At 30.7% G+C, this 13,641-nt stretch overlaps 2 protein-coding genes across 3 annotated transcripts; one reads left to right on the top strand and one right to left on the bottom strand.

The window, feature by feature from the left end:
- Positions 1-6,419: 6,419 nt before the first annotated feature.
- On the top strand, positions 6,420-9,190 carry LOC129318675 (cytochrome b561 domain-containing protein At2g30890-like). 2 transcript variants are annotated; one of them, XM_054963573.1, is made up of 4 exons: positions 6,420-7,188; positions 7,387-7,548; positions 8,272-8,423; positions 8,682-9,190. In XM_054963573.1, the coding sequence occupies exons 1-4, from the start codon at positions 7,051-7,053 to the stop codon at positions 8,992-8,994; spliced, it is 765 nt and encodes a 254-aa protein (XP_054819548.1). In that variant the 5' UTR covers positions 6,420-7,050; the 3' UTR covers positions 8,995-9,190. The 2 variants fall into 2 exon arrangements, with proteins under 2 accessions (XP_054819548.1, XP_054819550.1); XM_054963575.1 differs by having other exon boundaries at positions 6,422-7,188; positions 8,275-8,423.
- Positions 9,191-10,892: 1,702 nt separating this feature from the next.
- On the bottom strand, positions 10,893-13,150 carry LOC129318805 (uncharacterized). Its single transcript, XM_054963765.1, has 3 exons — positions 12,849-13,150; positions 12,237-12,308; positions 10,893-11,238 (listed from the first exon to the last, which is right to left on the bottom strand). The coding sequence occupies exons 1-3, from the start codon at positions 13,027-13,029 to the stop codon at positions 10,943-10,945; spliced, it is 549 nt and encodes a 182-aa protein (XP_054819740.1). The 5' UTR covers positions 13,030-13,150; the 3' UTR covers positions 10,893-10,942.
- Between the last annotated feature and the right edge of the window lie 491 nt (positions 13,151-13,641).

Raw genomic sequence — 13,641 nt, 5'->3', positions numbered from 1 at the left:
TACTCAATAGGATCCTATTTATATTTATAAGATAGTATGAATGATTTTTTTATTCTATTTATAAGGCATGTCATTAACTTTTTATTATTTCCTCCAGTTTTGAAAGGTTAAATATTAAAAAATATAAGATATTTTTAATATTTTAAAGGGTAATCATTGTATTTTTTTAAAGTATCACCAATGAATAAATCATTTTATATTTATTTTAGAGTAAAATATCCTAGTAAATAGAGATAAATATAAAAAATAATATTAATTTAAAGACAAATATGTAATTATTTTATTGAAAGTGAAATTCAGTTAAAAATGACTTACATTTTTTAACGGAGGGAATAACATTTTTCATTTTTTATCTCCTATTAAATGTATGGGAGAGAAAATGCATTATTAGAATATGTATATTTAATATAAGAACTAAACTGAAAACTTATTAAACTATTAAAAAGAATTGAGTTTTTAAAAAGTTGGGAGAATATTACTTAAAAAATTTAATATCTTACAAGGATTTTGGACAGATTGAATACTTATTAAAATAATAATTTTACTTGTTAATTTTTTAATGTTTGTTTGTTACAAATCTTTTAAAAAATCTTTTAGAATTTTTTATTGATATTCTCCCTTTAAAATGTTCCATTAATTTTTAATAAAATATGTTCAAAATGACTTATTAATAACACAAAAAGATATAGGCATCAATAATGGGTCACGGATGGCTGGCAACAAAGAAACAAAACCCCATTAACCAAACAATGAATTAAAAGAAACGGAGAAGAAGAAAGAAAAAATGGAACATAATTGAAGGTTGAGTAAGAAGTTTCTTTCAAAGTAATTTTCTGGCCACAAATTATCAGTACTGTGACTTCAATTTCTGGGAAGTTTCTTCTGGTCCTCATCTTTAATGTTTTCTATATAAAGGCTGGAAAAATGATAAGACATAAAGACAACTTATAATAATCATGTTTTTGAAACATATGGTTTGTTGTAGGGTTTCAATCAATTAATTTTATCTTATATATCATGCTCCTTCATGTTGGCACATCAATTTGTCAAATTGTAAACAAAATTTGTCTCCTTAATGATTTTTTATTCATCTTTTATTACCTCATAATATTGAAGAATGACATCATTATTTTCTTTACTTAAATTACCCTTCATAACATATCCATGCTTATGATATAAGTTTTTTTTTTGGTAATTTGATAGAAGTCTTTTTACTCATAAATAACATAGTTTCCTTTGAATTTTATATTACATATAAATATATTGATATTGATGATTTTATATTATTCTATCCAATGACTTACAACATAATCTAACATGTTTGCTATCAGGTCAAGTCTAATGTGACAAAGTCAAAAATTTTCGAGGTTAAAATATTTTAAAAGCTTTCGAAACTATGCAAAAGAGACTGGAGAAATTCAAAACAACTAAGAAGGCACTGAAGACTTTTGAAATACACCAGTATAATTCCGTAAGACTCATATATCTCTAAAAAAATATAGAGTGTTTAAAGTATTTAAATTATTCTAAGGATATCTTCTTCTTGTACATTCTAAAAATCTCCTTATAAATATTAAGATATATTTTTTATATATTTTTATATAACATTTTAGAGATTGAATGTATAACATTGAATTGAATTAATCCCAACTGTCTATTAAGGATGTGAAAACTTTTTGAAAGAAGAAAGAGGCTTATAAATACTCTCTCACTACTCATTTTTAATCACAAAAAAAAATAAAGCTTTTAAATTTATTTACTTAAGCTCTCTACTCTCTACTTCTGTATTAAGTTCTTTAAGTCACTTTGTTTACATTGCAGGGTTCAACTGATTTAGCTGAAATCAAGATTTTGATCAAATTAAAGTAGGCACAATTCAAAAAAAAGAAAGTTTCAAAGCCCTGACACTAAGGCCAGCACACAGTTTTTGTCTAACCTAACATATTTTTACTCCAATGATTCAATTAAGACATCAAATTTTGTCAATGAAATATTGCGTTAAAAAAAAAGTCTTGCAAGACTTAAATTTTGGATAACTATTTTTTAGGTTAAAAAGCATTTTAATTAAAGTTAATGTTAAAAATGATTTTATTCTAAATTTTATAAAAAGATCAAAATCTACTAAAAACTAACATAAATAGCACTATTATAATACACTGCGTTCTTCCTATAACAAAGAATCATGACTGGCACAGTAATGTTAATGATGAATACGATTGAAAAGTACATGAAAGCAACTAAGTTAATTTCTCATAGTTGATTCAATTTCCATTAAAATTTAATACTTATACTTCAAAGTGAGCTAAACCAAATAATTTTCAGTACATAAAGTAAGATATGATTTTCCTTTTGAAAAAAACAACATTAAAAAGCTTTTATATATATATATATATATATAATGATAAAATAAATATGGTGGATGAAATGTCTGTCGAGGGAATGATGGTGAAATTCATTTGTTTATAGTAAAACCTTTGACATCTCAACCACCTTTTCAGAAATTATGGTAGGATCATGTGTGTGTATGCTTGTGTTCTGTCTAAGGCTATAATTCGTGTTGTTGACAAAAATGTTCTACTTTTTGTTTAACTTTTTTTGACTTACACACAAATTAATTAAATATTATAGTAATGTGTAATCACGGACTTATCAATCAAGTCTAGAGCTGTAGTCTGTTAACAAAATTGAGTGTAATATGGAATTTGGATCCTCCTATGTTGAAAATTTGACATCTTCTTGAAATATGTATGGTTTGTTAGTTTTATTATTTTCTTGTTCCGTAAGGAAAAATTCTTGAATTTTAAGCACGACTTAGTTTTGTTTGATTTGAAGGGAATGAACTAAAATTTTTAGTGAATTTAATTTAAAAAATAGAGAAGTGGGGTTGAAATGTTTTAATTAATTTTTCTTATTATTTTAATTTAGATCTTCACTTTATTTTTACAACCCTACTTATGTATTTTTTTTAAAAAAAAATTGAGTTTATTAGACTTTTTCCTTCGTTTCACTTCTCTGCAGCCAAGGTGGGGTAAAAGTTATACCTTCTTATATATTTGTCAGCGAAGCTAACTATATGCAAGTTTGGTAGTATTTTTGTATTGCTTATAGTTGTCCTTTAATTAGGTAATTTTATTTGAGACATATTTAACATTAAATATGAGCACATTTTTTGACAAAAATTTAAATCTTAATTTATCATATTATAAAAGACTAGCTTTTTCTTTGAGACCCAACCTCCATTAATAACTCTAGAGCATGGGCGGAACATATGCACCCCTCAACCAGAAAAAAATAACATGCATAGAATATGAGTTCTGATATTTTGTACCTTGTACCTTTTTTTTTTTTATACTTTGCATTCTTTTATTTTAATATTTTAAAATTTCAACCCATTTTAATCTTATTTTTTATAGCCTAGGTCTAAAATTTAATTTTTTAACTCAAAGCTTAGTAAATATTAATCTATAATTTCAATATACCTCAATATCAATATTATTTATTAATTATTTAAAAAATAGAAAAAAATCTAATTTGATCAAACTAGAGTCAAGTAAAATTCACCCCAAATGTTAGTTAGAGACTAGTAAAAAAAAAAAAACAATCAAAAATGAAGATTCAGACTCAAAAATAAATTAGTTGAATGTCTTTTTTGTCAGTTCATTGTACTTGTAAGGTTAAATTAAAAAATAAAAGAAAAAAAAAGAAATAGTATATTTGGGGGAGATAAAATTTTTTTTATTATGTCAAAAATCCTGGATCTACTACTGCCCCATAAACTTAGGACTTGGTTTTGTCATTGCTCTAGAAGTATTATCTTTACTAAAAAAATATAGTGCACTAAGGTTAGTCCCTTTCTAAACCATTAGAGCAAATCAAACGATGAGATTGAAGAAGCAAAAAACTATTTTTAATAGGCAAGAATCTGTTTTTTTAATTTTTTTCCCTCCCTTATCATGTGTGTCATTGCTCACAATCGGATGCGTAGAATCTCCACGCTACCAAGGGATTAATTCCTAGCTAGTTATAAAATATTAAGAGTATAGTAAGTAAAGTTACAAAATTTACATATTTTATTTTTAATTTTTTTCAAAATGAGAGGACGCGGCCCTATTACTAGTCAAACTCAAGTATTGCTTAATCTAACGGATGGTAATTTTTTCAAAAACTTTTTTCCGCATTCATATAGATTTAAACCCATATGAATAGTAAGTTTTATTAGAAATTATAATTTTTAGATCTCATATCCGATAGTGATATTTCTTAATGTTGATTGAATATATTTAATATTTTTGGCCAAAGATTGATTATATTTAGTCTGTTCCCGCAACATTATCGTGAAGGCAGCAATTATCCTGATTAGTGATTAGTAAAACTTATTAGTTAAAAACAAATAATATATATATATATATATATATATATATAAGTTGTAGAAGAAGGATGGGAAAGAAAAGTGTAAAGATATTTGATAATAGTAATAGGGAAGCCCGATGTACACATGGGGAAGGGAATCACGTGGAAAAGAGAATTGAATGTCATTCTCACCAAAAGGACATAACTATAAGATGCCCCTAGTGGGTAAAATAGACTTCCAATTCAGAAACAAACAAACTTCTTTCCTCAAAATTCAAACTTGAATTGGTTATTCCCTTTCCTTTCCTTTTTTTTACCATGACGTAGAGCACCCGGTATTTTAGGCTTGTCGCATGTCAAGTTAAAGGAATTTTAACATGGACCAAACTAATTTATATTGAACTAGGATAGGATTTTTTTAAAATGAAAGCTCTATCACCAATAATATTATATTTTCAAAGTTCAAATTTAAAAACTTGATTAAGCTAGTATAACCTTTTATTAGTTGAATCAAACTTCTGGTGTTCTTTTTCCTTTTCTTTTATTTTATGACTCTCCTACGTACATTCCCCAAACACAAATTCTATTTCTCAATGTTCTCACATCACTTACCATTATTTCATAACTAAAAAATAAATAAGGATGAATTAAGTATTTCCCCTAGAGGAGCTCACTTCTTTACCTTTTCAATCCGTAGTCAGTTGCTTTTACTTTCCTCGGTTATAAAAAAATAATTAAGTATTTCCACTCAAATAATGCAAATTAGATGTCCAAGTGACATATAAAGGAGAGACTTCAAACCCCAAAAAAAGGGACATATAAAGGAGTGACTTGAAAAGCTTGGTCTATGAAAATAGGTGGTAAAGTTCATAAAAGGTTTGCCCACAAAATGATTGTTATGATGTGCGTGTTATGCGCGTATATTAGTGGTATTGACTAGTTCAATTGGTCCATGATCAAATTTCTTTTAAGGTGTTTTTCCATTTTGTTTAGATTGAACCTGTTATTAGTTATTGATTTTCTAGTCCAATTGGTTAATCCACTCTTCTTCTTTATTTAATCATTAATGTATATGATAAAAACATTTAAGTCAATTAGATAATTTTGAGGGATAATATAACACTGTTAGTCCTCAAATTTTCTCTTAATTATCAATTTAATTTATGAATTTTGACTCGGTATTATTCAATCATATAATTTTTTGAATTAAGGTATTATAAGAAATGAGTTATAGTAAGTCAAAAAATTATAAAAGATTAAGTTGTTCTGAGTCAATGACCTACAAAGATCAAGTTATTCCAAATCAAAGTTTATAATTTGAATCATTGAAAAACATTTAGGGACTAAAAAGTTACACTTACCCATAATTTTAAATTTCAACATTTAGTTTTGAAAAAAAATAATACACAGTAAATTGCTAGATCTAAATTTAAAATCCAGAAATACATGAACACCACCACATAGGCACACAGATTAGTATGGCGGTTTTCTCTGTGGTTTTGGCAGGACGCCTGTGCAGGTGCGGACTTTTATTCATTCTTTTTGAATTGGTGAAGATGGGAATGCGAAAAATGTTTTTTTAAAAAATTAATTCAAGAGAGTTCTTTCCTTCTAATTAACCATTTCTATTTGCATTCTGTAATAAATCTAACTCACAAAAAAAAAAAAATCTAAGTTGAGAAAATTATGAAAAGACACTGTACATATGAAAGAGTATTAGACATGATTGATTTGATCTACATCATTTTTATGATTCAGTGTGTCTCAGAATTGACAATTATAGTTTCCTTCAAGGTGTTGTTAGTTTATAGTTTAACCAAAATGCGTCAATGTGTCGTTAAGGCATAAAGTAGAAACCAACAAAACAGGAAACTCCATGTTATATCTGAAGCAATCATGTTGTATCAGAACCTGATTTTAATTACTGAACCCTAGATTTCAATCACAGAAATTATAATTATTTTTTTAAAAAAAGGAGTTTGAATTATTTGGTTGGTGGGACTGGAACAAGCATGTTGATGATCATATATAGCGTGTATTCAATAGTGGGTATCAGAAGATAACGTTTTTCTAGGGACATCTACAAACACGATCCACTTTTTCTCTTTGGTTCTGTACATAACATTTCATTCTCTTTGGAATTCTATGGCATATCCACACTTGTCTTTTCTCTGAAACTTAATAAATTTTCCTCCACAACCTCAAAAAAGCCTGCAAAAGTAGTTAACCCCACTAGTTTGAAATCTTTCCCGATCTTCATCTCATCAACTTTACCAATCTTCTGCACTACTTATAACAGTAAGAGTGAAATTATGAGTCGTTAATCTCATGTACAGCTGTATGTTTTCTATATCATTCCCTTTTCACATGCATGACTATAGCGAATCCACTTTAGTTTCCAAAGGTCTTATATGGTAAAGAAGTTGACATTGTGGCATGATAACATGACTCTATCTTTTAAAGATCGATGCTTCATGGTATATCTTTGTATCAGTTAAGCAAAAAAGATAAAGCGCTTAGAATCCTCACCCACACAATCACAGAACGAGAGAGAGAGAGAGAGAGAGAGAGAGAATAAGTACCTGGGCCAGCCAATGGAGAAACACATTCAGCTATGAAAATTCCAGTTTTTGCTTCCTTCAAGCTTCACTTCCATTGAAGATTGAGTCTGCAAGTGGCCATAGAAGAAGGAACCTAAGCATGGAAGTTCAGAGATATCTTCTTGTTTTCATCTTTCATGCAAGTCTTGCTTCCCTCATTTTCCCCTTTGTTTCCTCATCCCAAGAACACCAACAAATTATAAGCAGCCATTCAAGAAACAAAGACAACAGCTTCAAGGTACTCCATTCTTGTTCTTGATACGAACTATTACAGAACTGCAGAATTTGCAGTCATGTCATGTCTGATTCATAGTATAGTAGGACTCAATTCTTGAAGTATGAGTGTTTCACTGATTTTTTTAATTATTCCTGAAGAGATTCTTTATAATTATCTTTTTCTTTTAATCTAACTTCTGTTGGTAATTGTTTTGTGAAGATGAATCCCAGGTTGCTGTATGAAATCAAAGTACACGGTTTTCTGCTGTGGGCGTCAATGGGGTTCTTGATGCCTGTTGGCATAATTGCCATCAGACTTTCAATCAGAGAGAAGAATCAAAGAAGGAAAAAAATTATATTCTATGTTCATGCAGTTTTGCAGGCAAGTATATTATCTCATTCTGTGTTAGTGGAAAAGAACAAACTAAAAGAATCTTCTACGGCTTCATGTTTGTTAAATAGATTCAATTGTTTCAGCAATTAACTTCTAATGATGGTGAAAGAAAGAGTGTCAAAGATTCCAGTCCCCCCCCCTTTCCCCCTTATTTTCCAAATTGGTCTGAAGTTTTTAAGTTCCCAATTAATTGTTGACTTGAAGAATTTTAAGAAGGACAATATGAGTGCTTTGAGGATAAGAGAAGACCTCTAAGAAACTATGTTGTAATAAATTATTATTTGTTCTTACTGATTTTTATAGCCCTCAATAATTTAAATTTTATGTTTCATTTTATTTAAATTTAATTAGATTAATTTTTAGTCTATCTGTCAAAAGTAAAACAGAACAATCCAGCCTTAATGATAAAGGTTTGGTTAAATTGGATTAATGTAATGAAAAACAATGGATTCATTTTGACACCTTTAATCTCAGCTCAAAGGATGAGAGGTAAGTATTCTGACGTGGCAATGAGCATTATATTCATTCCTTTTAGATCGTCTAAATATGACTTACATGGTTTAGATTTTAAATTTTTATTTATTGATAAATCATTATTATCTTTTAAGTGACAGTAAAAAGAATTACGTCTGCATTCTACTTATTTTAAAATAAAAACATATCAAATTTTGTTTGAATTCTTATTTAAAAATCTAAACTTTTTATATTCAGCAGCACATTGCAGTTCTTGTTGCCACAGCAGGAGCAATAATGTCCATAAAAAGTTTCAACAACTTATTCAACAATTCTCATCAGAGAATAGGAGTAGCATTATATGGTATTATCTGGCTGCAGCTTCTTCTTGGTATTTTTAGACCTCCAAGGTATGTCCTGCAATTTTCTTGTTATCCATTATGTTATCACTTAATCATCATTATTCTACCAACAAGCATGCAGCTCAACTGATAAGAGGTTATTCTAACTAATGATTTGGGCTTGTTTTCTTCCCGAGCTCGACCCAAATTAATAGGAATCTGATGTTATTTTAGATGTCAGATGGTTTGATACCTAAGATTATCATTATTCTTTGCTAATCATCCTTATTGCTTCTGGACAGTTCCAACTTTCTGTTAATGTTACAGGGGATCCAAAAGAAGAATTGTATGGTTCTTTTCGCATTGGATAGCAGGAACTGCAGTTTCCTTTCTGGGTGTGTTGAGCGTATACTTAGGACTACAAGCCTATGAAGAAAAAACATCAAAAAGTGTGACAGCTTGGAAGATACTTTTCACAGCTCAAATGTGTTTGATAGTGTTCTCGTACCTCTTTCAAGACAAATGGGTCTCTTTACATATTCAAGGACCAGTTTTGGATGGTGAACTGCAAACCCCTACTGCTCCTGAAATCTGTTCTGATGAAAATAAGCAGAAGGAATTGAAGCCTGAATCTTGTTGAAGAAGATAAAGCAATTTTAATTGTCACAACATTTTGTGATTCCACACATGCTGGACATGAAAACAGACCTTCCACAAAGTTTTGGCACTTCATAGTATGTTTAGTTACTTTGGCTTCTTCTATATTGGAAAAATGAGTATAAAACATGTAGAGTAATTATTGAGAGATTATTTAGAACTTCTATAGTTTTACCTTCTTCTTCTTCTTCTTCTTCTTCTTCTTCTTCTTCTTCTTCTTCTTTTTCTTTTTTCAAATTATGAAGCTCACTTGTAGTCAGTTCAGGTAGTACGTTGCAAGGGAATTAAAGTAACAACCAAAGCCAAGTTAAAATATGGATGCTCTTCAATGTGAGTTGATTCAGTCTTCAAAGCAAGAAAAAAAAAAATCAATTTAATAGCACTATTTGTAAGGCTCACTTTTGACATAACACGTTTATCTATGACTAATTCAGTCCAACCCATTATTTGTAGGTAGACTCAACATGAAATTCTCTCTTTCGTTGCAAGATGAAGGCTCTGAAGGCATTTGTAAAAGTGAATCACGATTTTCTCTGCAATTACGAATTGCTTACATTACTTTTAACCAGCCATTCTATAAAAATATTGCATCTGGATCTTCTAAAATGCAAATGTATATAATGCATTCCAAGAAAGATCACGAGGAAATTTTGAGCGTAAACATGTAATGTGAGTCTCAGACCATGTTACATTCTTTTGTGCTACTCTCTCTGTCCCACTACTAATATATGATTGATTGATTGCATAAATATAAGGAATCTATTTTTTTAAAAAAAATATATATATTTGAGGTCAGAGAAACTGTGATGTTAGGTTTCTATTGCTGTAGTTCGACCTTGCAAGTCTAAATACTCTGCTTCTTTTGGCACTTGGAAATCGAAAGAACATCTATTTCGCATGTGAACAAGAAGCCACTTGTTCTCCCGTCAGTCTAAAGAAGCTTCCTTCCAAGTTAAATTCAAAAACAAGCCAATGAATAATTGACACGCAAGCATGTAAGCGTACAAACATCACTTACATGCTTCCATGTTGATTTATTACTGGTTCACTCATACTTAATAGATCAAGTCTATTTAAGAATCTACGAAACTAGTGTTGTATTTTCTCTTATGCTCACTTGCTTAGTAAAAGGTGGTGTTGGTTTATTTTCGAGATTCAGGTTCGGAGCATCATGCCTCTGAAGGATTTGCCAGGCGTGCTAGAAGAATAGATCTTCAAGATGAGAGTTAAATCAAACGATTGTGAGTTTTGAAAGTCCTTTGTCACAATTTCCTTAAAGTGCCAAAGCTGAATAAGAAACCACGAGTATGCCAATTGATGCATGAGGTTTTATTGCATCATTGATAAGTAAGTACAAGTGCTTCATTAGGCAAAGAGAAAGATAAAGAAAATGGCCTAGAGAGTCTAAGCTATAGTGACAAAGAATTGTCAGGGGAAATTGGACTGACACTTGGTCAATTGTCTGAGTATTATGCTAGGCAAGTTGATTTGATTGAGTTGAATTTGCAGAGTGTTGAAGGAAAACTTATTTATAGAGAATGACAACATGCTCTTTCGAATTTGAACTTTGGTGCTAAAAGGAGTAGATGATTGGTCACTCTATTAAAACGTCAAGGGTGATTTGCATTGTGGGGAACGGTGAGGGTGAGCGTGCCGTGTTATTAGGACAATGGGGAGAGTGGGTGAGATTGGGTCGTTAAGCTCCTTAAATGCAGCATTACACTTAACTTCCCCAGGAATGGCCGGCTACTGGGCCTCCATTGTTTTTAAGTTCGAAATGGGCCTTGCTGCTTGTCTCTTTAGGCGCAGAGGGCCAAATTCAGTCCAAACATAAGGGAATTTACAATCACCATAACTATAAGACTAGAGGGAGAAAACAAGTGATAATCAAAGATATTCTATTATGTGGCCATTATATTATACAACATACATCATGGAAAAAGCTGTACATATCCAGTTAACACAGCAATTCCTAGTATTATAATAGGTGGAAGAATCACAAAAGCTCCTATGGTGGCAAAGAATACCGAATCATTCCTTTGAGAAACTTCATTTAAGTAAGCTTGTCTCCTTATATTTCTCTTTTGTGAAATGGTCAAGAACTTGGCACTCACTTTCTTCAAGTTTTTACCCAAAGGAATGCTGAAATCGTCGTCTCTGTCTCCTATCAACTGTGCAAGCTGCTCGCGGATCGTAAGTTTGCGAGAGCTGCCATCACTTTCATAACCTACAACCAGAAATGGCTCCAATATCATTATTCTTTTACCAAAACATTAAACAAAGAGAAACCAAATTTGAGTAAGTGGACAAGAGTGAGAATTTCAACCATTTCTCTTGCTTTTGTAAGGAAATTTGATTTTATCTCAAAAGCCATTGACTTTTGACATATTAAGTTCCCTTGGTGTCACTTAATTTTTAACCGTTCTAAATAGTTATTGTTCTACTATATCACTAAACATGCTATCAAAACTACAAAAGTTATACTATTATAACCTTAGTATGGAAATCCAGGTCAACCCGTTTGATTGAACATGTAAACCGTCAAATCAATATCTTAACCGACTTAATAAAATGTTTTGTTTATCATCGGTTTGATCAAGGTTCGACTATGATTTTAACCATTAGCCCTTGAGCATGTGTCTTCACTTGTTCAATGACTAGCCCGATTTTTTATACCTTAACTATAACCATATATTATTTCAGAGTTTGGTCTATGCATGACAAATGACTGAAATTTGAAACACAATTGACACGAGGTTGTTAGTTTAGGCAGTAAAAGAAGAAAGTATCTCTCCTTATCGACATAGGTTCAGCTCCAATGGAGCGTAAAATCTTGAATTTGCAAAGAAAAATGACATAGGAGTAACTTTAGTTTTAGGCACTATCCAAAGACGTCTCAGATCCTAGTACCTAAAAACAAAAAAATGGGGAAAATGTTCAAGATGACTTCAAAGTAAAGCTCCCTTCATTTTGCATTTTACTTAAATGGCAGAAACTTGATCTTTACAGCTCTTGGCCTCTGAAATTTTTTCCCTTTCAAGTTTTAATATTGGTAAGTATCTTCTTAAGGCATGTGTGTATTTTTGCACCTCTCATTGATTTAAGATGACAGTTCAGAAAAGGATCGTTTCAACATGAATAATATGACATTACAAAACCAGAGGACAATCAATCTGTTTTCCCCTATACGTATCATTCATATAAAGGAGATAGTAATTTACATACCACTGACTGATGAGCTAGTTGATGTAAGTTGCTCCAAGAGACCAAGCTGTGTGCGGGCCGAGGACAAAGATCCTAACGATATAAGTCATAAAAGAATATGAGGGACTTCTGTGAGATGGCATGAATAAATCCACTCAATAGGATTCAGGACATGAACTAACTGATTCGTATGACCAGCCAAAAACATTAAGAAGCTCTGAAGCTTGATGATGCAAAAAAGAATAGCATGAAATTTCCAGTAAAAGATATATTTTTCTTTGATTAGAACTTCAGAAACAATCCTTGTAAATACATCTAGCATATGACTCGCTGAAATTCAATCAAACAAATTCCAACATCAATTGCTCCCTCTTTTTCCGCCGTAGAGGTGTTTGTGTAAAGCTCAGTCACAGAATCCAAATCAACAAGTACTTTAGTAGAAACTCAGAAACATGGATAGATGAAGCCACGAGACTAACCAATGAAAAAGAAAAGAACAGAGAAGGATACTCAAAAGAAGAACATAAAGCTGATAGATATTCTGCAACTTAGCAGCTCACTTGAAAGTTCACGCCCAATCCATAAAACCAAGATTTTGAATTCAACCCGAAAGCAAACAAATCAATGGCATACCAGTAGGGGAATCTTCCTCTGCAACTCCAGCCTCAGTCCCTTGTGACTGAGCCTGAGTTCTGGTTGAAGAAGAAGAAGGGTAGAATTTGAGGACGGAATTACGTTTCCTGGCAAGAAAGGAAGGTTTTGGGTGAAGAGAAGCGGTGGTACTGAGATTGACGGCCATGGGGCTATGCTTCATGCGAGGTATGAAGTTGTGATTCCCATAGATTCTGATTTCGCTTTGAGGTTACGAATCGAATTCCCATATTTTAAATTGGCCTGTAAGTATTATTTCTTACTGGTCTCAGAATAATTGAGAAAAATCAGCGACTCACGCCACAAATATTGATAGGTTTACATTATATTCGCTGTTTCCAGGTGATTCGCGACGATTAGTCCATTCTCAACATGTCGTTAAGTATGCACGGCTAAGAAGATGATCATGTCTAATATCTAATCTAATTTATTACCATGATTCGTGTTTTCAAGAATATAATATTTGTTTAGTTATAAATATGACATATTTTCTAAAAATTTCTTTTCTAAAAAAGAATTGTATTTAATTATAAAACTTTAATCCTTTAATTTGGTACCAAATTTCATTTTAATCACTTAATTTTATGAAATATATTTTTAATCATTTAATCTCAATACTTTTAGTTTCATAATAAAAAAATTTATAATAAACTTATAAATATTAATAAAATATTCTCAAATATTAACATATTTAATTTAATTTGTTTAAATAATAAGATTAGTACAAAAAATAATTATTTAAAATTCACAATATTAGGATTAAAGGATTAAAAAA

The sequence above is a fragment of the Prosopis cineraria genome, unplaced genomic scaffold, assembly GCF_029017545.1.
Source record: "Prosopis cineraria cultivar Desert tree isolate PC_DT_omini unplaced genomic scaffold, ASM2901754v1 PC8, whole genome shotgun sequence".
In the NCBI taxonomy this organism is placed as follows: Eukaryota; Viridiplantae; Streptophyta; class Magnoliopsida; order Fabales; family Fabaceae; genus Prosopis; species Prosopis cineraria.
The sequence above is the reverse complement of the archived record's forward strand: the minus strand, read 5'-3'. Positions and strand labels throughout refer to the sequence as shown.

Coding starts and splice junctions, on each gene's coding strand:
- LOC129318675 (XM_054963573.1), top strand. CDS start 7,051: ATGGAAGTTCAGAGATATCTTCTTGTTTTCATCTTTCATGCAAGTCTT. Junction 7,189..7,386: donor ACAAAGACAACAGCTTCAAG/GTACTCCATTCT, acceptor TGTTTTGTGAAG/ATGAATCCCAGGTTGCTGTA. Junction 7,549..8,271: donor ATGTTCATGCAGTTTTGCAG/GCAAGTATATTA, acceptor TTTTATATTCAG/CAGCACATTGCAGTTCTTGT.
- LOC129318805 (XM_054963765.1), bottom strand. CDS start 13,029: ATGAAGCATAGCCCCATGGCCGTCAATCTCAGTACCACCGCTTCTCTT. Junction 12,309..12,848: donor AGAGGAAGATTCCCCTACTG/GTATGCCATTGA, acceptor TTATATCGTTAG/GATCTTTGTCCTCGGCCCGC. Junction 11,239..12,236: donor AACTAGCTCATCAGTCAGTG/GTATGTAAATTA, acceptor TTCTGGTTGTAG/GTTATGAAAGTGATGGCAGC.